Genomic DNA, 24,807 nt, shown 5'->3' with positions numbered 1-24,807 from the left:
TGTGTTCACTTTGTGAACTTTTCAAACTTGGTGCTAAAATTCAATCACCGCTCAGGTAGCTGACGGTATTAATCACACCACGCCACTGGATGCTTGATGCCACTTTTATACTTGACTCCCTTCTAAGGCAGTATTTTTCAAACAGGGTGCCTTGAGGTTTCTCCACGAGGTGCTGTGGCAAAATGCATGGTGTGGCTGAAGGGCTGCCTTTTAATTGAGTAAAGCCACAGATTTTCATTGTGCACCATTACAACCTTCTAGCTGCCAGTATCCGAATGACCAATGGCATCAGTTGATATGGAGTATATCAGTTGCCTGCATCGCATCCTTGTTTTAACCCCTGTCCCTGGATGAAGCGCCTCTAACATTGGGTGTCCTGTGTGTGAATGTTGCCATATTATGTAACAATTTTACAATAGTTTTTACATTTTAAAATAAGGTGGCTTAAGACTGCTCATTTTTAAAAGGTGCCTTGACTGAAAAAAAGAACACAGGTATTCGAGCAATCCTTTCACTGTGAGGATTTGTTTCAGGATAGTGTGCACATGGGTTACTGCAACCTCCTTAGACACCCTTATCCAATACGCCACTATTCTGTGAGTACTGCACAGGGGTATAACCTTTTATAGCTGTGGCAGAAACTAGATGAAAGGGAGCCGATGCTATATTGCAAACAAATGTTTGCGCTGCCAAAGAAATGCACAACACTCAACTACAGTGGTAATGCATCCTTTAGGCTCTGTTCACACTGCAGCAATGTGTGAACCCTGCGAATCCACTGTTCACACATCGCATGTCTCCTGGCAATAGTTCACACTGCCCAATGCAAACTGCTGGGAGTATTGATTGAAAGTTAACGCAACTCTCAAATCAGTTCACATTTCGCAGTGTGAACTGCAAACTCTGGTTCTGCAGACCAAAAGGGTCCTCTGGGAGTTTAGTCTGAATGCAATGTGAATTCAGCCATACTATCTGGCTGAGATTGCATGTGATTTGCAGTGCTGTGTGAATCTCAACCAATTTCGAACATCGCACCAGTTCGCTTATACCTGTGTATCCAGTTCTAGCTTTTTCAGACATGCAACCTATTTGACACATGTCACATTTCCTTGGACCAGATTATGGTTTTAAAGTGTGAGTAAACGCCAGTGTGTGAGTTTACCTATAGGTAAAGCTTAACTATATGTACAGTAAATATCTTCTAAACATGCACTGTTTAGGAGACATTTAAATACAGCCGCTGACGTCATCACTGCATGAGTTTTGAATGGGCAGCATATCTGTGCCGTAAACTGCTTTTCATCACTGGCTTGGTCAATCGTATCACCAAGCCAGGAAACCTGGAATAGCTGTGATTGGCTACAGCTAATCATAGGGTACTTGGCCCGGGTACCATGTGATAGTTGTGGGCCAATCTCAGCTTAGGAAATTGCTGTAACAAATACATTTATAACAGCTTTGATATGATTGTGATTGCATTGCTGTCACATGATCAACTGGTACTGGTATCCACACCCCTGACCCAGAGCAGGCTGAATGGAGTCAATGTATGTGTTCCAGCCTGTCTGTGTTGGACACCTGCAGTAAAGGTCCCGTGGTTAAAATGCCAAAACCAATCGTTAAAGGAGTTGTAACGTCAGAAGGTTTTTTATTTGAATGAATTCTATGCGCTGCAGCCCAGCACCCCCTTAACACTTACCTGAGGTCCCTCTGTCCAGCGTTTTTTTTTTTTTTTTTTTTTTTTTTTTTCCCCCCCTTCTCCCCCCCCCCCCCCCCATGGGTCTTGGATGGCTGGGGCTTTGGACACGGGGAGCTGTGACTCGGCTCCCCCTTAACAATCTGCTTGCTGTGGAGGACACTGAATAGGGTGGGGTCAGGAGCACCGAAGAGGGACCTGAGGAGGCTCTGTGCTGCTCTATGCAAATCCACTGCAACAGAGTAGGTAAGTATAGAACATGTTTTTATAGGGAAAAAGACTAGTATCATTTTAAGTGTTGAAGGATGAGTGGCGGGAAATCTACTTTGGGGGAGCAGCAAAAAGTGGGTTGATCAAACCTTCACCACTAGCCAAAATATTTTAAATACAGATGGGCTTTAGTTAGTAGGATAATGGTGCTCACATAAACTACATGGCAATGCACAAGTACTGACCTAGGAGCAATATTCCTTAATCCACCAAGTCCTGAACTGAGCTCATCTGCTCAGGGTAATAAGTTGGTGCTGGAGATTTTGGCTACAGGGTTTAGTTATTTTCTTTAACCTTTTTTATTTATTTTTAATTTTTTTTTTTTTAAAGGGATGAAGATGAAGACGAGGACGAAGAGGAAGAAACGCCTGTAAAAAAGGTATCCATTTAAATACTTTTGGCAGTACTGGTGCAATATTGAAAGCTTTTTAGACTTGCTTTGCCCATTCAAGTGAAATGGTCTCGCTGCATTCCCCCCCCCCCCCCCCCCCCCCCCCCAATGTTGTTTTACTCTGGGAGCTAGTTTTGTATATGCTGTTATCCAGTTCAGCCTTTCCTAACCCAGATTAGCACTGTTCCCAAACCCTGCTGGACTGGTTTAATGGGGTCACTTAGAATGTGACCTTTAGGGTTCTGCTATAGCTGGTAGTGCCGATCAATTGTCAAAAATTCAACAAGGTGATTGGTACAGTATTTGCTCGGTAGAGCAACTTCTGTACAACTCTGCTGCACACTGAGCATGCCGCTGCTAACGGCGATCATGCCATTAGTGGCAGCTCATGCATGGGCGTGATGTTGTCGTGGCTCTGGCCAGTCACAGCGCTAAAGCCGTGTTACCCCGAAGTCACTCCGGGATAGATGTCGGAGGACAATGAGGGTCGCTTCAGGGGCTTCATCTCGGGTACGTTATTCATAATGAGCTAGTATGCTATGCATACTAGCTCATTATGCATTTGCCTTGCAGGGTCTGTCTTTTTTTTTTTTTTTTTTTTGTATAGTTTGGCTTTACTTCCTCTTTAATGTCGTTTGGTGTCGTGGTTATTCCACATTGTGCTTTTACTTAAAGGGCAAGTTCACTTTTTAGAAAATGCTATTTTTTATTTTTTTTTTTGAGCCTGAAGAGCATTGCACCAGTGATAAACAGATCACTAGTGCCATGTAGGTCTCCCCCAGATCTGTTTGAATTTGTGCCTGTACATCCTGTATGGGCAACAATATGCAATTTGACAGGAAGATTATATTGACTACCATGGCCCTCTACAGCACTGTGATAGCTCGCAGCCGACAGCCACAAAGAATTTCTGAAATTGTAGTTCGCTCACATGCAGAGCTGTGAATTAATGACCTGGCTGTGTGGATCATGTAAAATGTTGTCAAAGGTGAACGTATTAATACTTTAGTGCAAGTGATGTTTATCAAGTTTTTCTGTCTTTCTCTAGCCTTCTCAAGCTGCAAAACCTAAATCTGCCCAGAAATCCAACCACAACGGAAAGTTATCTGAACCGTCCACTCCTGCCAAACCTGCTAAAGTGAGTATTTGCTACAATATGCCTTGTTAAATGGATATTTTTATTTAAAAAAAAAACTCTCATCCCAATCCAAATAGAAATGTTGTACTCCAAATGATTTCTGTGTTTCTTGGGGGAAATGGCTTAATTGGGTAACTTAGAGTTATAATGTCGCATTCAAGAGAAATGGACACTGAGCACAAGGAAAAACTAAAGTTCGGCCCCCTCGAGGCCATAACACCCACACTTGCTCAGTTGTAACAAGCAGTACAAAATGTTTAAATGGAGTGGGCAGTGTTTCTCCGGTGACTAAGAATTCTATGTACCCAGCCTGCCGCCGCTATCTGGCCCATTGCCAAGTGGTTGCCTGTTTAATGATGTCATCTGCAAAAGTCTAGTATAATAAAAATGCAGCTATACAACTCGTTAAAATTGCCGCTTGGCACTCAGATGACTCGCTGCCTCTCTCCTTCTCCCCTCTTAATGTCATTATTTTTACTTAAGTTTTTTTTTTTTTTTTTTAATCGCTTTCATTTCTAATACAAGGAATGTAAACATCCCTTGTAATAGGGATAGTGTGTGACCGGTCTCTGGAGAGATGTGGGGTCCTATCCCCTGTGCTGATTTTTGGGGAAAGGGCACTCGGCGAAATTTTATTTTTAAAATGGGGAAGGGCTGTAGGCGACACAGGGCTTAGCGTGGTGTTGGAATCCTCCAATGTCCAGCACAGGGAGGTTTGTGTTTGCAGGCTGAGGCACAAAAGGGCAAAGGTGGCATTTAAGTGAATTGTTGACACGGGCATTTCCTTTGACACATTTACTATTGCAACAGGCTGGGCATTAATAGCAGCAGCTGAGCTGGACTATTGCCCAAGCAGTGGATGCGTTCCTTCTGGTAGTACCTCTGCTTTGTGCATCAGGCTATGAACGGAAGGGGGGTCAAAAAACCCTCAAAGGATCTAGAAGGTCCATTGTCACACAGCAGCCTAGTACCATCTCAAGAACGATGGCATCCTCAGTGATATGGCAGGTCAGAGTGAGCCATATGGGGTGCAAGTGTTGCAGCTGCTCTTAACACTGCAGCCCCTGTGTGTCACTGAGGGTTTTTTCTTCTACCATTTTAAGTTTGGAGCAAAAGATTGATGCTTTAATCACATACCAGAGTAGGACTAAGCGTATCCCCGTGCTTAGGTCCCTCATGCTGAGGAACAAGGGGCGAGAGATAAATTAATTTCTCTCAAAGGACCAGGAAGGGGCTGATTACTCCTAATATGGAAGGATCGGCTTCACAGGAAAGACTGTTGGTACAGTCTCTCACTGAATTGGTCTGCCCAACTTTTTTTACTGTCCGTAACAGTCAATGAGCCCACCTCTGGTTTGGGCTCACTAAAGCCTCCACAATCTGTTCATGCCTTTCCTATTCATGGCTAAGAAAGCTTATGTATTCTGAGTGGGAGCACCCAGATAAAGTTTTCAATACTTTATCCTATGGAGGAAGAAATGGGATATTCCAGCAATTGATGCTGCTATATCATCTAAACAAACCTGACTTGTCCGATACCCAGGGAAAAGGAAGTCTTTCTGGCTTTGGATCATCTCTTGTCTTGAAGTGATATCAGTGGTTCCCATGGAAGAGCAAGGGTTAGGGTTTTATTCAAGCCTTTTTACGGTACCAAAACCAAGCAAGGATGTCAGACCCATTTTAGATCAAAGCTCTAAACCAGTTCTTGAATATTCGCTCCTTTCGCATGGAGTTAATCCAATCAGTAGTCTCCATCCTATAAGGGGGAGAATTTCTGGCATCAATCAACATAAGGATGCTTATCTCAATGTGCCAATTTTACCTGCTCACCAGAAATTTCTGCGCTTCGAGCTAGAAAATCTTCATTTTCAGTTTGTAGCTCTGCCTTCCAGTCTAGCTACTGCACCTTGAGTTTTCACAAACATCCTGGCCCCCCTTTAGCCAGGTTAAGGGCTTGAGGTATAACGATACTAGCCTACTTAGACTATCTGCTCTTGGTAGATCAGTCGGTAACTCACTTAAATCAAAGTTTGGTCACTGCAGTCAGCTACCTAGAATTCCTAGGCTGGATTCTCAACCTAGAGAAATCCTCATAAACATCAAGGACATTGCAGTACTTGGGGCTAATCATAGATACAGTTCAGAAGAGGGCGTTTTTGCCCCAGGAAAGGATCAGTTCCATAAGGGAGCTGATTCAGTTGGTCAAATCAAAGTTCTATTCAGCTTTGCATGAAGCTGTTGGGAAAGAGGGTGGCTTCTTTCGAGGCTGTTATGTGCAGTTTCACTTGAGACTGCTGCAAAACTGTATTCTGTCAACTTGGAACAAGGTCTGAGCTTTGGACTTCCCAGTGCGTTTATCCCCTGAAGTGCATCAGAGGCTCAATTGGTTGATATCCAGGAATCTTAAACAAGGGAAATCCTTTCTACTGGTCACCTGGAAGGTGGTAACAGATGGCAGCCTTCTGGGCTGGAGAGCAGTCCTGGAAGAAGAATCTGTCCAAGGGAAATGGTCCAAATCAGGACAATGTCTATCAATATTTTAGAGATTCAGGCCGTATGTCTGGCCCTAGAGGCCTGGACACTCAGACTATGGAATTGTCCTGTCAGGATCCAATCTGACAATGCCACAGCAGTGGCCTAAATCAATTACTAAGGGGGCATTAGAAGTCGTGCAGCCCAAAGGAGAATGTTCCATCTTGGGCAGAAAACCTTCCTTGCCTGTCGGTGCTTTTCATTCCTAGGCTAGAGAATTGGCATGCAGCCTACTTGAGTCTCCAACAATTGTTTCTGGGAGAATGGTCCCTTCACCCCAACATCTTTCTTTCGATATGTCAAAGGGGGTGTTCCAAATTTGGGTCTGTTTGAGTCCAGGTTCAACAACTTTTTCAAGGACAATAGATCCATTGGCATATGAAATAGACTCCTTGGTTTTCCCATGGGATCAGTTTTCACTGATCTAAGCATTCCCTCCTGCTCTGCTGCTTCCGTGCCTTCTTTGCAGGATAAAGTAAAAAGGGAAGGAGGCGATTCTTGTGGCCCAGGAGATCTTGGTTTGCCGAGATCATAAAGATGGCAGTAGGGGACCCTACCACTATGGCCAGACCTTCTCTCGCAAGGTCCAGTATTCCATCCTACCTTACAAATGCTAAATTTAATGGTTTGGCTATTGAGTCACACATTCTAAAAGATCGTGGGCTGTCGGCGTCAGTAATTTATACCTTGGTTAATGCTAGGAAGCCGGCCTCCAGAGTCATATAGTTTAGAGTCTGGAAGGCATATGTCTCCTGGTGTGAATCCAGGGGTTGGCACCTCAGGAAATGTCACAGGTAGGATCCTTGAATTCCTACAGATGGGATTTGAAATGAAGCTGGCCCCGAGTACTATCAAAGGCCAGGTATTGACCTTATGTTTTATTTTTTTTTATTTTTTTTACGACCACTCACTTCTCACTGTTTTGTAACTTTATTCAGGAGGTAACATGTTGTGTCACCCCTGAACCCTTGGGACTCGAATTTAGTCCTGTCTGCATTACAAAGACAGCCTTTTGAGCCTATACAGGATATTAACTTGGTCCTCTTGACAAAGAAAATATTTTTTTGGTTGCCATAGCCTCTACAAGAAAGAGCCACCAACTGTTACTCTTGCAAAGAGCCACATTTGATCCTTAAGGCTAAGATTGTATTGCGGCCTCATAAATTCCTACCGAAGGTAATGTCGGGTTTTAATTTAAACCAGGATATTCTGCCTTTTTTTTTCCAGAACCTTGTTCTGTGGAAGAGGTCTCTACATTCTCGATGTAGTGAGAGCAGCCAAGGTCTATTTAAGTGACCACTCAGATTCGCAAATAGATGTTTTGTTTGTATTGCCAGATGGTCCTAAAAGAGGACAGGCAGCATCGAAATCTATTTTCAAACGGATTCGTCAAGTGATTGCCTTTTGGTACAGTGTACTGCAGGCTGCAGTAAAAGTCCTCTTGTCTCTTGGTGCCCTACTTTTGGTGTCTCCCTCCCTTCAGTTGCCATGGCTATGGGACATGGTAACTACTATGGCTCTGTGTCCCGTGATGTATAAGAAAAATTTTATAATGGCTTACCTGTAAAATACTTTGAAGTAAATCAGAGGACACAGATGTCCGTGCCTCCTTTGGTATACATATGTATTGCTGTGCTACAAAACTTGAAGTGCTCCCAGTAGTGGGAGGTGTTATATAGGGAATGCACTTTTTCTTAGGGTGCGCACGTGTCCATCACCTGAAGGTGGCCTATTAACCACATAGTAACATCTATGGCTCTATCCTATGATGTACTTCAAAGAAAAGGATTTTACAGGTAAGCTGTTATAAAAATACTACATCCCCAATTTTAAGGATAAGTTGCCAGGCGCAATTTTGAAGTGACATGTTTGGTATCAATTTACTCGGTGTAACATTATCTTTCACAATATAAAAAGGGCTAGCTTTACTGTGGTCTTAATTGAATTTTTTTTTTGTTCAAGACTGTTGCGCAAATACGGTGTGACAAAGTATTGCAACGACCGCTATTTTATTCTCTAGGGTGTTAGAAAAAGGTGTTCGGGGGTTCTAAGTAATTTTCTAGATAAAAACTTGTTTTTAACTTGTAAACAGTCTGAAAAAGAGGCCTGAACTTTAAGTGGTTAAGATGAAATTTCAGTTACATTAGCTGACCATTCTGTTTTTACTAGCTGTAATCTGAAGTTTACTCAAATGGAAAACTAATTCTGGTTGTCTTGAAAACATTACACTGTAGCTCTGAATGCACAAAATGTGAGGGTATACAGAGTGGCCTGTAGTTTCTTGCCCTCCTTCCAGAAACATTATTCAGCCTACAAAATATCTCCTTGTTTTGAAATGTGTTCTCTGCTAGGTCAGTTCTATGTATTGATCTGTCAGAAGATGGGTGTACGGCTTATATTTTATCACGTATTTGTATATCTATTAACAGACACCTGAACAGAAAGGGAAACAAGAGGCAAAGCAACAGAGCCCAAAAACTCCAAAAACTCCCTTTACGCCTGAAGAGATTAAGGCAAAAATGCAGGTCACTTTAGAGAAGGTAAGGTTATTGAACAATTAAACCATACATGATCATCAGCAAATTGCTTTATTTTATGCATAGAAGTAAGCGTGGCATTACAATTTTTTTTTTTTTTTTTAACTGCATGTCACAAGTAGTATGGTATGGCATTTTGAGGTTAGTAAGCTAATAGCTGTGGTGGCAGGCATGTGCTTGGTTTTCTATCAAGGTTCTTTTATTATAATTTTTTTTTGTCTCTTTGGCTCACCAAAATTAAACAATAGATGAGAAAAAAATGTTGCCTGGTCTGAGTGTTGCTTTTCAGCTGCGACATTCAGATGGTGGAGTCAGAATTTGGCCCACAATCTGGATACCCTGGGACACTTCCACCAGATGTGAGCCATTGTGACCTGAGAGCACCCACAGAAACAGAAGAGTATGTTGGAATAAAATGCGCTAATCTGGCCGGGGTGTTATACCATCTATAAAGCACTTTATGTGTTTTCCAGAAAGAGGATGTTCTTGGAGCACTTGGACAGTGCAATAGTCATGATCTGCCAGTCCTATGGGTCTAATCATTTCCCAGCTCCGTCTCCTACTGGAGATTATATGGTCTCAGGTTTTTTTTCTTTTTGAGCATATTATGGCTGCATATATTAAAGAAATCAAACCCAAGGACTGTGGTTGTGATCTACAAAGGCTTTTGAAGGGGTCAAAGTTTAAGGGGTAGATCGAGATTTTATAAGTGATTGGGGGAAGTGTTGGAGTTGCATATACCTGTAATGTTCCTTAAGGGGGATATCATGAGAGGGACACAAGGCGGAAAGTGAAATGATCTTGGTGGGGGTAAACATGGACAAAGCCGTTCTCGGTCCACCACTTAAACTGCAGTGGACTATCGCTTCCCGGTGGGAATAAGAGGCACTGAAGGTGGAGTGAGGGAAGATCAGGCCCACCAAGTATTTGACAGTGTCCCACAATCAAAGTGAGTGGACCGATATTACGTGGGCGATGGACTTGAGGGAGTCTAATGGGTATCGGGTGAGAATCTAGAAAATAGAATTTTTAATACAGCTTACCTGTAAAATCCTTTTCTTTGAAGTACATCACAGGACACAGAGGTCTCTCCCTTCTTTGGTATATACATGCATTGCTTTGCTACAAAACGGAGTTACTCCCACCAGTGGGAGGGGTTGTATAGGGAGTGCACTTTTTAATTTGGGGTGTGCCAGTGTCCATCTGATTGTGGGTTAATAGGCCACATAGTAACTACTATGGCTGTGTCCTGTGATGTACTTCAAAGAAAAGTATTTTACAGGGTAAGCTGTATCAAAAATCAATTTTTTCTTGGCATCCAAGGCAGGACATTCTCCAGATGTGTTAGGATCTTTTCTTGGATGTTCTGGGTTTGTAAAATTTTCAGGCAACAGCTGGCAGAAAATGAGCTGGATATATTCTAGATTCTTGTAGCCTTCTCAGTTCAATACATACAGCTGTTAACCTAGATCAAGTGTAGAGGCAACATTTGTCACTACAGCTGTGGTGGGAGCTGTAAATCCCTTCAGCGGGTCTGCCGTCATGCCTGGGTGTTAGTCTTGCATTGCCTCATGGGAACTGTAGCTCCACCAGCTGCCATGCCGACTTGTCTACCCATTTTCTAGATTTAGATCCACTGACAGCCTCGCTTGAAACAAAGTGGCAATGACCATATAGTTATCCTAACTTTATAGGGCACAGGCAGTGTTTTTAATGAACCTCGGGTTGTGGGCTGCTGTCTGCAGGTACTTAAATACTGGCAAGATTTTAAAAGCGTGCCTCCCCAATAACCTTATCCCTCTCCATGAGGCGTCAGATTTTTGCTATTCAGACTGGCCCTCTTCTTCCTTACAAACAAATCACTTGACTTAAGTTGATTTTGTCTTCAAATTATTCAACTTCACTGTCCTCAAATGGCACAATATTGGTGTCAGAATTGGTATAAGACCCGTAAAACCTTGGGTGTCATATTCAGACCCCATGGAGTGGGTGCAGCCTGTACTATATTGGTTTGGGCAATAGATCCTGCATGGGTGCTCATCCCAGAACTTTGTGCAAGGCACGTAGCCAGCCACATGGTGCTATACAAGAACCCAAATCTTGATTCCTTCATTGGTTTGCCCACTGTCGGTCAACGCCTGGACTATATAGGGTCCCTCGTTGTAGATCTGACGATACTTTGTTACTGGATGTTTGGCAGCTGGGATGCTGTGTACTCCTTCAGGACATGCTTGCCTGGTGGTAAGCACTCTGTTGGTTCTCCACACAGCATACGTACAGGGGACCTATTGGGGTATAGGCCAGAGTCACAAATCTGGGGGGGGGGGCCTCTATCCCCTGATTCGGACCCAAAAAATTAAAGCCAAAAGTCCCTGCCACTTCTCAGATTGCAGCATATATGAAGTAGTAGAAAAAGAAAAAAGTATTGTGGGGGGAGGCCAGGGCAATCTACCACTTACCTGCCACTCTCCTACTTCGTTAATCATTCATCTATTTTAAAGTCTTTCTTGCCCTGGGGTATCAAACTGAACTGTATCTCCATCCATAATACGCAGTTTAGCTGTAAACATTGAGTGTAATTTTCATATTCTGCAGCCTATGCTTAACCTCCCAAAATGTTGCCTGCTGTCTGAACCTCAACCGAAAAGTTAATTGCCATTCTACTCAATATTGCCTTGACGTGCCTTGGATAGTATTAGATCTGTCCCTACTGTTAAGTAGCCTGAGAATTGGGTGTACCCCCTGGTGGGGAGGATTGGTAGGAATACGATGGGCCCTTTTTTAATTTCAAAAAGCCTTGAGTTTCTGTTCCCAGTGTATCCATTAACCATTTTTCAAAAAAGGTTGACCAACTAAGTGGATTTGGTTTTAGTCCCGGTTCACACTAAGGTGACCTGTCGGGCATCTGCCAAGTTGCGCTCCATGAAGTGCAATGGAACGGTCCTAATTGGAGCGACTAAAATTTCTCCAACTTAGAAAGGTTCCTGTACTACTTGGGGGTGACTTCAGTGCAGCTTGCATTGACTTCTAAATTAGAAGTAGTTTGCAAGCCGTGCTGTATGAGGCAGCTTCAGAGTCACGTGACTGAAGCCACTTCAAGGGGAGGGCCACCCTGAAAAACAAAAAAATGTTAAATTACAAAAAATCTAAAAAAAATGAAGAAAAATATTTTTTTTTTACTTACCAGAAATGCCTGTTGCTAGGCACTTTATCCTAATCTTCCTCTTCCGCGGAGATCTTCTGTCTTCTCTCTTCGTCGCGGCGTCTTCTGGGTAATGAGTCGCGCTGTGTTCTGGGAACTGTGTGTTCCAGAACACAGCGCGTCCCATTCAGAAAGCGCTGCGGGACTCGCGCATGCGCAGTAGGAAACGGGCAGTGAAGCCATAAGGCTCCGCTGCCTGTTTCCCTTACAAGGGATGGCGGCGCCGAGGGACGGCCTCGGGCGGCCGACATCGCAGGCGCCCTGGACAGGTAAGTGTGTTTATTAAGTCAGCAGCTGCAGTGTTTGCAGCTGCTGACTTTTTTTTTTTTTTTTTTTATAACCGGCCCTCCGCTATCAGTGTGAACCGGCACTTGGTGTTTGCGCAACAATTCACTATATATAGGTAGATATTTTCACACGCTAGAGATCAAAATGGGAGAACCTACAATTTCCTAAATTTCAAGGGCACTGCTTAGTCCTATTTGAAATTATCTAAACAGGAGTAAAATAGCAGTTAAAGCAGGGCTCCACCCTAAAGTGGAACTTCCGCTAATCGGAACCCCCCCCTCCGGCGCCACAATTGCCACCTTTCAGGGGGGGGGGGGTGCTGATACCTGTACAGTACAGGTATTTGTACCCACTTCTGGCATAAATATCCGCAGAATCTGTGGATATTTACGCCACTTCCTGCGGATCCCCCGCTGTCCGCTGGGAAACACACGGATCCCAGGGACAGCAGGGACCATCCTTATTGCGCAGCGCGATTCGCGCATGCGCAGTAGGGAACCGGGAAGTGAAGCCGTTTCGGGTGCAGACATTGCGGGCGCGCTGGGCGGGTAAGTGTCCTTATTTTAAAAATCAGCAGCTGCAGTATTTGTAGCCGCTGACTTAAAAAAAAAAAAAAACGGCCGAACTCCTGCTTTAAAGTATAAGTTCATCTTTACTGAAACATCCTGTGAGGTCTGCCCTGTAAGCAAATTTCATGAGTTACATTTATTTTGAAGCACTAAATAAAAAAAAAAAAACTTCAATAAGATTTTAAAAACTTTGATCACAATTGGAGAACACTTTCAAATACCTCCCAGTTATTTAATCAGGCTGGCAGTTAAATAAGGTTAGTCAATTAAAGAAATTAGCACAAGTTGCCAAACTTTATAGTTTTTACTGGCTTTGCAAGGTTGTCCAGATTAAGGCCAAAGGGATGACCTTTTCAGCCATAGCAAGAGAAATTTGTTCCAAATCTGTGACTGTCTCAATGGGAAATCTGTTTAACACTGCAGCTGCAATTGCTCGCCAGCTCAGCACTGAGCAGAATGTCTCATAGTATTGCAGTTTAAGAGAATTTGGACTGAAAGCCCACTCTGCAGTGACCAAAGGTTGTATTGGCAGAAAATCTAAAGGCTAGATTAACCTAGGAGAGGAGCATGTGTGGATAGAGGAGACCTGGTCTACTGCTGAAAAAGCAACTTTAATTTCTTTGGGGCAGCTGGGAAAATACGCGTTCATTGTCAAACTGGTGAAAGGCTGAATGCAAAGTGTGTAAAGAAGTCAATGAAAGGTTGAGGGTGAAGTCATGGTTTTGGGGATGTTGGGTCTTTTATACAGTTGCATGGCAAAGTGAATGCAAATATTAGAACCTTCGACAGCATGCAGTTCATTCCCGGTGTTCCTCACCCAATCAGCCAGCAATTTTAATCCACGACAATGCCCCTGTCACACAGAAAACTGGGTAAAGAAGTTCCTTGAAGCTGAAAACATTGAAATATAGCCAGCCCAGAGTCTTTATCTAAACCCAATAGAAAACCTCTGGAAAATCCTTGGCGACCGTTATGGCCAAGAACCCACTACAGTTGCCGAACTCAGGCGCGAAGAGTGGAACAAAGTCACACAGTATGAGACTAGCGCTTGCCCTGTGGCCAGATGTGCTAAAGTAATTTAAAGCAAGGGTACACTTCCTACTAATTGATGTAACCTTCAGGAATTTTTAGTTGGTAATCTTTCTCCGTGCTACAGTCACTGCTGTTTGCTTGGTTATTTTGAAAAACACTGTTAGCGTGGTATAGCCACAACAAAAATTCCATCAAATGTTGAACAATGAAGATTGATTTATTTCGGAAAACAAGTGTTCAGAAATTGTTCTGTATAGTGCTTGCAATTAAGGGTCTGTGTAGGGAGTGCCTGTCACAGTATTGCTTTCAGGTTACAGAGCTCTGGACATTCACCTGGCTAAGTGGCTGATGGATTCACTGCACTAGACAGATGATGTAAAATAGTCTACATTCCATGTAGCTGGAACTTTTTGTTCCAATGTTTCCCTTACCAAATGTGGGCTTGCATGCTATAGGGGTGCCTGTTCTGCAACATGTACCTTTTTACTTGCCCTGTGTGACAGGAAGACCCTAGGCCTACAGCAATAAAAGCCGCGAAGTTGCTAAGCAAACAGCTGGAAATCCAGTGCTAGATGGCTTTTCTAATGTCCTAAGCAGTATGTATGTTAACTTGCTCTCCATGAGTTCAAAATCTTTCCAGAATGTTTGTCCAGCAGGTTCATATATTGCCTAATCTATTTAAAAAGCCTTTTAACCACTTCAGCCCCGGACCAATAAACACCTTAAGAACCAGAGGTCTTTTTCCAATTTCGCACTGCGCTGCTTTAACTGGTAATTGCGCGGTCATGCAATATTGCACCCAAACGAAATTTGCGTCCTTTTCTTCCCACAAATAGAGCTTTCTTTTGATGGTATTTGATTGCCTCTGCGATTTTTTTTTTTTTTTTTTTTTTGCGATATAAATGGAAAAAGAGCGAAAATTTTGAAAAAAATATATATTTTTTTTGTTATAAGAAAAATCGAATAAACTAAATTTTAGTCATACATTGAGGGCAAAATTTATTCAGCCACATGTCTTTAGTAAAAAAAATGTCAATAAGCGTATATTTTTTGGTTTGCGCAAAAGTTATAGCGTCTACAAACTAGAGTACATTTTCTGGAATTTACACAGCTTTTAATTTATGACTGCCGATCTCATTTCTTGAGGTGCTAAAATGGCAGGGCAGTACAAATCCCCCCCAAATGACCCCATTTTGGAAAGTAGACACCCCAAGGAAATTGCTGATGGGTATGTTGAGCCCATTGAATATTTATTTTTTTTGTCCTAAGGGATTGAATAATGACAAAAAAATAAAATAAATTTTTTTTACAAAAAGTTGTCACTAAATGATATATTGCTCACACATGCCATAGTTATATGTGGAATTGCACCCCAAAATATATTCCGCTACTTCTCCCGAGTATGGGGATACCACATGTGTGGGACTTTTTGGGAGTCTAGTCGCGCACGGCACCCCGAAAACCAATCACCACCTTCAGGATTTCTAAGGGTGCAAATTTTTGATTTAACTCCTCACTACCTATCACAGTTTCGAAGGCCATAAAATGCCAAAATAGCACAAACCCCCCCCAAATGACCCCATTTTGGAAAGTAGACACCCCAAGCTATTTACTGAGAGGCATGTTGAGTCCATGGAATATTTTATATTTTGCCACAAGTTGCGGGAATATTACAAACTTTTTTTTTTTTGCACAAAGTTGTCACTAAATGATATATTGCTCACACATGCTATGGGCAGAAGTCAAATTACACCCCAAAATAAATTCTGCTTCTCCCGAGTACGGGGATACCACATGTGGGGGACTTTTTGGGAGCCTAGCCACGTACGGGACCCCGAAAACCAAGCACTGCCTTCCGGATTTAAATATAAAATGCTACCAAAAAACCTGTTAGCAATGGCAGGGATCAGGCCTGACTGCGATCGCTGCAGTTATGTGTTTAGTGTTTTGTAAGTGACAGTGATCGATCGATACTGCACTTGGGTGGGCTGGGCTGGGCTGGGCAGAGGGGCAAAACGCAGGTGCTAGCAGGTATCTGGGCTGATCCCGCTAACAATGCGTTTTTTTGGAACCCTAAACTGCTGGGGACGCTAGTATAGATCTGATCAGATATTGATCTGTTCAGATTCTATAGCACTACGGGAGGTGTATGCTTTGCGTGTGGGTGTTAGCGGTACTGGCACTAACCTAGCGCTGCCTGGGGCGACGCAGACCCTGACCCTAAAACCTAATTGATATCACCCGCCGGGTGATCAGGGGGTTAAACCTTTATTGGGTAATGGTGGGTGCCCTGATGCTATAAAAAACAAACTAACCAGTCACCCGTAACACTTATACGGTGATCAGTGGTGAAAGGGTTAACTAGGGGCAATCAGGGGGTTCAAATTTTTATTAGGTAGTATATGGGGGTCCCTGGCGCTATATAAAAACCTGACGGGGAACCTAAATAACTAACTGGCTAACCAGCGTCACCAGTGACACTTATACTGTGATCGCTGGTGAAAGGGGGTGAAAGGGTTAACTAGCAGCAATCAGGGGGTTAAAACCATTGGGTAGTATATCGGGGTACCTAGCGCTATAAAAACCTGGCGGTGAACCTAAAAAAAATAGCTACCTAGCGACACATGCAGCGATCAGAAAAATGATCGCTTAGTGACACTGGCAAAAGGGGGTGAAGGGGTTAACTCTAGGGGCAATCAGGGGGTTAAATCTTTATTGGGGGGTGATAGGGGGCTACCCTGGACCTAACACTAACTGTCCTGACAGTTTTTACTGTCACAACTGACACTGAATGCATTGATCAGTAAAGAAATGATCAATGCAATCAGTGACACTGTGACTGGGGGGGGGGGCAGGGGGGGATCGGGGGTGGTTTGTGTGCCTGTGTGTACCTGTGTGTACCTACATGTCAGTGTAGTGTTGGTGCACACTTACTATTAGTCTTCTCCTCGTAGTCCGGTCAAAAAGACCGCCCCGAGGAGAATGACATCACTTCCTCCTTCCTGTGTAAACAATACACAGTGGGAGGAAGCTTCTCATTGGCCAGGAGCGATCCAGAGGGGGTGGCCGAAAACGAACAGCCATCCCCTCATTACGGAGCGCTCCTGGAGGGAACCGGACCGTCGTATCCAACGGGAGGGGGTCCGATTGGACCCCCCACCCGCTGGAAGGCAATCGCGTACATCTACGTGATTGTGCCTGCCTGTGCCATTGTGCTGACGTACATTGGCAATACGGCGGTCCTGAAGTGGTTAAAAAAAAAAAAGCTATATTGGGTAGTAATTTCATGCCTTATGGCATCTTTTGGGTCCCTTTGCCTGGCCAGCAACTCCTACCCAAATAGCCCAGTAGGGGTCTTGAATTGGTTACAGCCAAGCCCAGAAAAAGCACCTTTAGTTGCTGGGCTCAGATTTCTGGATTCAGCAGTTGGATCTGTCTTTATATATCCAGATCACTGTCATTCTGATCAGCATTACTTTGGGTGAGGGTTGAGAGTATCAGAATTTTTATTCTACCCCGTTCAGATTTTCCTTGATTTTGTCATGTTGCATCTTGTGTGGGGTTTTTGACTGACCTCCTGCATGGGACTTGCAAGGGACTTTTTGACTAGTAAGTTTGTGGCACCTTGTATGTGAACCCATGAATATTTTAAGGCTATACTTTTATTGAGACAGCTGCCAAACAGGAAAATGTTAGTAATTTATACTCTATAAATATTTGGTGCATTCTGCAGGTTATCAATGTAAAGATTCAATTGGTGTTAATCTATTTCACTCTTCAGGGTGGTGCGCTTCCAAAAATTGAACCAAAGTTTACAAACTATGTGAAGAACTGTTTCAGGATGGATGACCAGAAGGTAAGACCTTGTGTATTACATATGTGAATAATAAACATCAGTTAATCTGTGCATATTCAAAACCCAAATCGTTGCCAGTACAGTCCTAGTAAATCACTCCATTAGTAATGGGACAGGTAGTTTCTCCAAATCAGACTACCCCCCAAAAATACTTTTTTTTTTCCCTCAGTTTAGGCCGATACGTATTCTACATTTTTGGTTAAAAAAATCGCAATAAGAGTTTGGTTTGCACAAAAGTTGGCATTTGCAAAATCGGGGATAGGTTTATGCTTTTTTTTATTTATTTTGCTAGTAATGGCGGTGATGATTTTCATAATCGATTAGTTGGCCGATTGTCGTTTCGATTAATCGGTTAATAACCTTTAAAAAAAAAGTGAGTCAAATTGACGTTCATTTTCAACCACTGTGACTGGACAATTTGGAAATAATAGAAAACTTCTTATTTAAAGGAATTTTCAGGCAATGTATGTGGTTTTCGTTCAGAAATAACATTCATTTTAAAAACAGAATGTTAAAAACAAGTGAAAATTTCAAAAAAAAATTCATTCAGCAAATGTACAAAGATTTTTTGTCTGAATATTCTCATCTGAAAATTGATCCGGGTGACCAAGATAAGGCTCGGTACACAACTAGGCAGTTTGCTTTTGATCTTTTTCTGCAATGCTTTTTGCTGTACATTTTGATTTTTGCACACGCGATTTTACTGTAATTTGCATTTTTTTGGGGCAGATTAAAAAACACAAATTGCTGCAAAAAAATATTACATGCTTTTCTGCAGCTTCTCCATTGAAGTATATTGAACCAATAAAGCACCATTTTGCGTTTAAAAGTCTCTGACCCTTTCAGATGTGAACGTGTCCCAAAGGAAAGCATGTAAATGAACTGTAGTACATTTCTGCAAAAAGCACCAATAAACACATAGATATGAACCAGGCCTAAGATGTTTAACATAATGGGGTTAAAAAAACTAAAATTAGCCCTTTATAGTAGAAAACTAGAAAAAAAGCAGATAATCACTACTGGAAGTGGTTCATTTTTTTTACTGTAGAACAGTGAAAGTAATATTTACAGTAGCGATTATTTGCTCTTTTTGTACTATAAAGGGCTCATTTTAGGTTTTTTAAACCCCATTATGTTACTGACCGATTAATCGATTATGAAAATAGTAATCGATTAGTTGTTTCAGCCCTAGATTATTTATTTTTTTGCGATATTACGGCGGACACATCAGACATTTTTGACACATTTTGTGGGACCATTGTAATTTATACAGCAATCAGTGCTATACAAATGCACAGATTCCCGTGTAAATGAGTGAACGGTTAACCACTAGGGAACAGGTTAAGTGTGTCCTGTAACATGTTTCTAACTTGGTGTGGCTACATGACACATCATTGATCTCTGCTCCCGATCACAGGGAGCAGAGATCAGTAACTGTCACAAGGCAGAACAGGGAGGTGCTTGTTTACATTAGCATCACCCCGTTCTTCCTCTCCATGAGGCGATCATGGGTATCCCCATGGCAGTTGAGTCTGCAGGACCTGTGACCCAACTCACGGAGGTCCTGGCCGGCAATGGCATAGTGGCAAATTTAAATGGACGTACCTGCACGCCCATTTGCCTGTCCATGCCATTCTGCCAACTTACATCAGCATGCGCCGTTCAGGAACTGGTTAAGTGGGTTTTTCATTTGGAAGTGCTATGTGGTACTTGGAAGCAGAATTTTTCCATTGGCTCCCTGTTCACATGGCTGTGCCAACATTAAGCCCCTTTAGCACTGGTTTGCTTGAAAACTGCCAGTAAAACGCTGAAAGCTTTTGAGATGTGCGTTTTTTTTAAAGGACACGTGAGTCACTCTGTGGGGCGTCTGAGGCGCTTCCCATTGATTTCAATGGGGAGGAGTGTATTGGTGCAGTTTAGCTCCCCAAAGATGCTGCAAGCTTTTTTTTTTTTTTTTAAAGCACCACCCTAGTGTGAAAGCATTCTTTTTATTTATTTTTTTATAAATTGAAGCATTTTTCTTGAGCTTTTCGAGTGCTTTTTTAATGCAAAAGCACTTGAACTCTGAAAGGGGCCTTATTGATCTACTGTACCCTTTTGTCGTTGCAAATTATCAGGCATTGTGAATACTTTAATGTGTACAAGACTCAAATGCATTTCTTCTAATATACTCTTGTTAACATTGCAGGTAATACAAGATCTCTGGAAGTGGAGACAGTCGCTAAAAGATAAATAACCTGCCTGTATCTCTTGCTGTCCCCTTGGTTTCACATCTTGTTTTATATATATTTTTTTTTTTTTTTTTTGTAAGTAGATGAGAATGCATTGGTCTGTTATACTTGCCAAGAATATTAAATGCCTGAAACTGCATATTTTGTCAAGGTATGGTAAGATGGTTGGGCAGAACTGAAGTTCAAGCATATACATGTTTAATAAATCTGTATTTTTTACTTCTTTTGGGGCCTTGTGTGGTTTTGTAGAATTTTTCTTGATTTATAGTAATGACAGGAAAAATATCAGCACTTGATGTGGTGAAATGTCTTACGAAATGCAGTCGTTTTTGATATTGACCCCTTTCCCCTCCTAGTGGCCTTTTCATAGTTAGGTTGAATAAAGACACCAGTCCATCCAGTTCAACCTGAGTGAGTGTCTACAATTGTCCCCATCCCTGTACATTGCACACTCATGTTGGTCCCTACCCTCAAGGAGCCCACAATCCAAGGTCCCCATTCATATCCTAGGGCCAATTTACCTACCTCCATGTCTTTTGACTGAGTCTCAACACTGGAAAGGCAGGTGGACTTCCAGATCACGTTATCACTTTTGCTTTCAGTGGATATATGATCTAGGAGCCCATTCCACCAATTTGTTCAGCAATATCTAGCTTTTTTTAATGCTGGCATCTGATGTTGCCATCACTTCCAGCAGGTGAATACTTTCCCATATCGGTGTTATCGGCATTTACCTCTGTTGCCTGGAATTAGCACATGATGTGATTGCTGATACAGATGCATGAGCTTTCAGCAAAATTTGGCTGCAAACTCATTGCTGTTGCCTAGACATTCACTTTTTTTTTTTTTTTTTTTTTTTTTTTTTAAACATAAGATTTTAAGTTTGTACAGTACATGTCAGAACAGTGGTACAATCAGCAGTGATTATTGTGGCAGTTTACAGCGGTAGATCAAGAAGACTATATAAAAAGAAAAGTCACATATAGGCTAATCGGCATAAGAAACATATCAGATTATATTATGCAGTCCTGTAATATCCCTTTCAGGCCAGAGTTGCAACCAGAGGGCAAAATCGGTATAGGGTACATATTACTACGGGTGTGATACAATCATCTATACCAAGCACATGTCATCCCCATCTAAGGCAAAAGGGCAGACAAGTTCCCAGACCCTCCCCACTACAACCATCTTCTTACCCAGAGATTCCTGTTTCATCCTCAGCTTAGTGACTAAGTGGCCTCTTTGGTCCAGGGTCCCCATATCTTGTCAAATTTTTTAGGACAGTTTCTTCCCAGGTACGTCAGTTTATAGAGCGCTAAGGCTGCATCAATCAGGGCTCTCCATTGGGTCACCGTTGGGGGACTAGGATCCTGCCATTTAATTACGATAGCTTTCCTAGCATAGAAGGCCGAGTAGAATACAAATAGTTTTTTAACCTGCAATGCTGAAATCATATCTACAATACCCAGTAAGAGGGGCAGCAGATCACAGTGGACTTCAAATTGGCCCATAGAGCTGATCTCTGACGCCACCCCCCTCCAGAAGGTCTGCAAGTACTCACAAGACCATACAATATGGAAGAAAGTACCTGAGACCAAGCCGCATTTAGGGCACATACCACTCCTGTTAGGGTAAATTCTGGACAAACTGTCTGGGGGACTAATAAGCTTGATGAATAAACCTAAGCTGGGTGTATCTGTCTCTAGAGGATATCATGAGAGGCAGATATTGTTGAACACCCTCCTCACAGTCCCCCTCCTCGTTCTGGTCTGTCCAGCTGCCATTTGAAGAACAGATGGGAGACAACAGAGGTATCAATACTGGTTAAAACGGCATATAAGGTTGACAGCGTCTGTCTTTCTAGGGCCAAAATGGTCTCCATAGGGGTTGCCTCCAGAGTGATGGCGCATGAGAACTGCGCTCGATAGGCATGCCGGAGCTGGATATACCTTTAAAAAAAAAAAAAGACAGGCAGCTCATGTCTGCGTTTCAGTTCATCAAATGGAAGCAACCCCTGTGAGGAGGAGACATCTGCCAAAGTCTTGATACCACTCCGGGCCCACAGCAGTGGGTCCGGAATGGATTGAAAGTGGGGCAACCGCGGGTTCCCCCACAGCGGAGTATTAGGGGACCAGCTGTTAGGTTTCCCTATCCTGGCCCTGACCGTGTCCCAGACCCTCAGTGTGGCCTGCATTGAGGGAGTGACACCGGGATTGGACCTAGGGCCTCTGGACTGAGTTCGGAATAGGAGCCCAAGTGTGCCGCTTCAAGGGTAGCCGCAGGGTTTGCCAGTTCTGCAGACATCCACCACTGCACCGTCACCAGGACCGCGGCCCAGTAGTACTTAACAAAGCAAGGCAGAGCTAAACACCCTAAAGAGATCGGAAAGCTGAAGTGTGCTCTGTGCTATTCTCGGGGTGCCACCGTTCCAGATAAAGGAAATGATCAAACTGTTTAACTTCCAAAAGAAAACCTGGGGAATATGCACTGGGGTTTGTCGGAACAGATAGGTGAACTTGGGCAGGATTGACATCTTGATCAAATTAACTGCCCACAGGCGAGAAATGCAAAGTCTTACAACCTGAGCACTGTCATGTCAGTGAGGACAAAACCGGTTCAAGATTAAGAGGTATAAATCGGGCCAGGTCCTTGTGGATTATCACCCCCAAATATTTAAACTGGGTAACCACCTGAAGTGGGGTGTTAACCGGGAGCCCGGCATCCAAGGGGTGGAGGGCAAACAGGATAGACTTGTCCCAGTTTACTCGGACACCTGAATACCTGCCAAAGCTGTTGAGAAGGGAGAGGGCCTCCTCCAAGGACGTGGACACCTCCCGAAGGTATAGAAGGGTGTCATCGGTATAAAGGGAAATTTTCTCCTCCACAGGGCCCAAGGGGATGCCACGGATCACCGAAGACCTGATCAATATGGCCAGCGCAAAAAGCGACGGGGAGAGCAGGTACCCCTGCGGAGGAGGAAAGGGGGGGAAATGACCGACGCAGTGTGCACTCTAGCCCTAGGGGCGCCATAGAGAGCCCCCCAAAGGGATTGAACTACCCTATAGTGAAGCCTGGGGACCAACATGTCCCAATACTGTCTAGAATTCTGGAGGAATCCCATCAAGGCCCGGAGTTATCCCTGCCTGAAGTTCCCCCAGCGCCCACTGAACCTCCTCCACCACTATGGGGGGCCTCCAGAGAGTTCCAGGCCTCGGCAGAGAGAGTAGGGAACTGGATTTGGTCCAGAAACCAGTCAAGGCCAGGGCTGGAGTAATCCACCCGGGAGCTATAGAGATCACTATAGTAGGAAGCGAATCGAGCATTTATGAGTGAGGGGTCCACCAGCATTGTGCCACCCGAGCCCCGAATATGGGCAATGGAGGCGGCAGGCTGTTGCTCTCTAGCCAATCAGGCCAGAAGGTGGCCGGTTTTACCCCCCCCCCCCCCCCCCTGCTCAAAAATGCGGTGCGTCTGAGCCAGTTGTTGCTTTTTTTTTGCCCCAGAGACCCTAAGAAGCATCACCTCCCTGTAGGCCAATTGCATGTATAGGTAGGTAATAGAGTTCTGCGTGGAGGCGTAGCGGGCCTCCAGCTCCCTAGCAGATGCCTCAGCCTCCGCCAAAGTAATCGCCGAGTCATGTCGGGCCCTACCTATAGAGGATTGGTATGCCCCCTAATGTATGCCTTAAACGCATCCCACACATTAAGTTCTGAAGCCGAACCCTCATTTGTTAGCCAGTAAGTGGATATGTTTAGAAATCTCCATCTCCACCAGTGGGTCAGAAATTCAATACCTAGATCAGGCATGTCCAAAGTCCGGCCCGCGGGCCAATTGCGGCCCGCGGTTCGGTTTTGAACGGCCCGCCTGGTCTTTCTCAATTTAGTGTGCCACGGGAGCAGGGCTGTCAGATGAGCCCAATCCCCAGCACTGTGAGAAGCTCTGTGAGCTTCAAAAGTGAAAGTAAAGTGCAGAGGAGTGTGCTGTGCTCTCTGCTTCCACCTACAGTGCAGTACCCGGCTGAATGAGGAAGCTGCAAAGGTACTGTACTGTGCTACAAGCTACATTAGTGTTAAAAAGGGCTTTATTCGTGTGTGTGTGTGTGTGCACATGTGTCTGTATGTGTGTGTGTGCACATGTGTCTGTATGTGTGTGTGTGCACATGTGTCTGCATGTGTCTGTATGTGTGTGTATGCACATGTGTGTGTATGCACATGTGTCTGTATGTATGTGTATGCACATGTGTCTGTATCTGTGTGTGTGCACACATGTGTCTGTATGTGTGTGTGTGTACATGTATCTGTATGTGTGTGCACATGTGTCTGGATGTGTATGTGTGTGTGTGTGTGCACATGTGTCTGGATGTGTGTGTGTGTGCACATGTGTCTGGATGTGTGTATGTGTGTGCACATGTGTCTGGATGTATGTGTGTGTGTGTGCACATGTGTCTGGATGTATGTGTGTGTGTGTGCACATGTGTCTGGATGTATGTGTGTGTGTGTGCACATGTGTCTGGATGTATGTGTGTGTGTGTGCACATGTGTCTGGATGTATGTGTGTGTGTGTGCACATGTGTCTGGATGTATGTGTGTGTGTGTGCACATGTGTCTGGATGTATGTGTGTGTGTGTGCACATGTGTCTGGATGTATGTGTGTGTGTGTGTGCACATGTGTCTGGATGTATGTGTGTGTGTGCACATGTGTCTGGATGTATGTGTGTGTGTGTGCACATGTGTCTGGATGTATGTGTGTGTGTGTGCACATGTGTCTGGATGTATGTGTGTGTGTGTGCACATGTGTCTGGATGTATGTGTGTGTGTGTGTGCACATGTGTCTGGATGTATGTGTGTGTGTGTGCACATGTGTCTGGATGTATGTCTGTACGTGTGTGCACATGTGTCTGGATGTATGTCTGTACGTGTGTGCATTTATGTCTGTATGTATGTGTGTGTGCACATGTCTCTGTATGTCTGTGTGTGTGCATTATGTGTATGTATGTCTGTAGGTTTGTGCATGTATGTCTGTATCTGTGTGTGCACATGTGTCTGTATGTATGTCTGTATGTATG

At 43.6% G+C, this 24,807-nt stretch overlaps 1 protein-coding gene across 1 annotated transcript in view; it reads left to right on the top strand.

The window, feature by feature from the left end:
* Positions 1–19,965, top strand: part of NPM1 (nucleophosmin 1) — a 39,817-nt gene extending 19,852 nt beyond the window's left edge. The window contains exons 6-10 of the mRNA XM_077473630.1: positions 2,297–2,345; positions 3,406–3,495; positions 8,457–8,567; positions 17,437–17,511; positions 19,700–19,965. Of these exons, the coding sequence (XP_077329756.1) occupies positions 2,297–2,345; positions 3,406–3,495; positions 8,457–8,567; positions 17,437–17,511; positions 19,700–19,747 (373 nt within the window). The 3' untranslated portion in view covers positions 19,748–19,965. The remainder of the gene's footprint in view (positions 1–2,296; positions 2,346–3,405; positions 3,496–8,456; positions 8,568–17,436; positions 17,512–19,699) is intronic.
* Positions 19,966–24,807: the final 4,842 nt, after the last annotated feature.

This window comes from Lithobates pipiens, unplaced genomic scaffold, assembly GCF_037356315.1.
Source record: "Lithobates pipiens isolate NorthernLeopardFrog02 unplaced genomic scaffold, aLitPip1_a1.2 Scaffold_8, whole genome shotgun sequence".
NCBI classification, from domain to species: Eukaryota; Metazoa; Chordata; class Amphibia; order Anura; family Ranidae; genus Lithobates; species Lithobates pipiens.
This window is presented reverse-complemented; position numbering and strand designations above follow the sequence as displayed.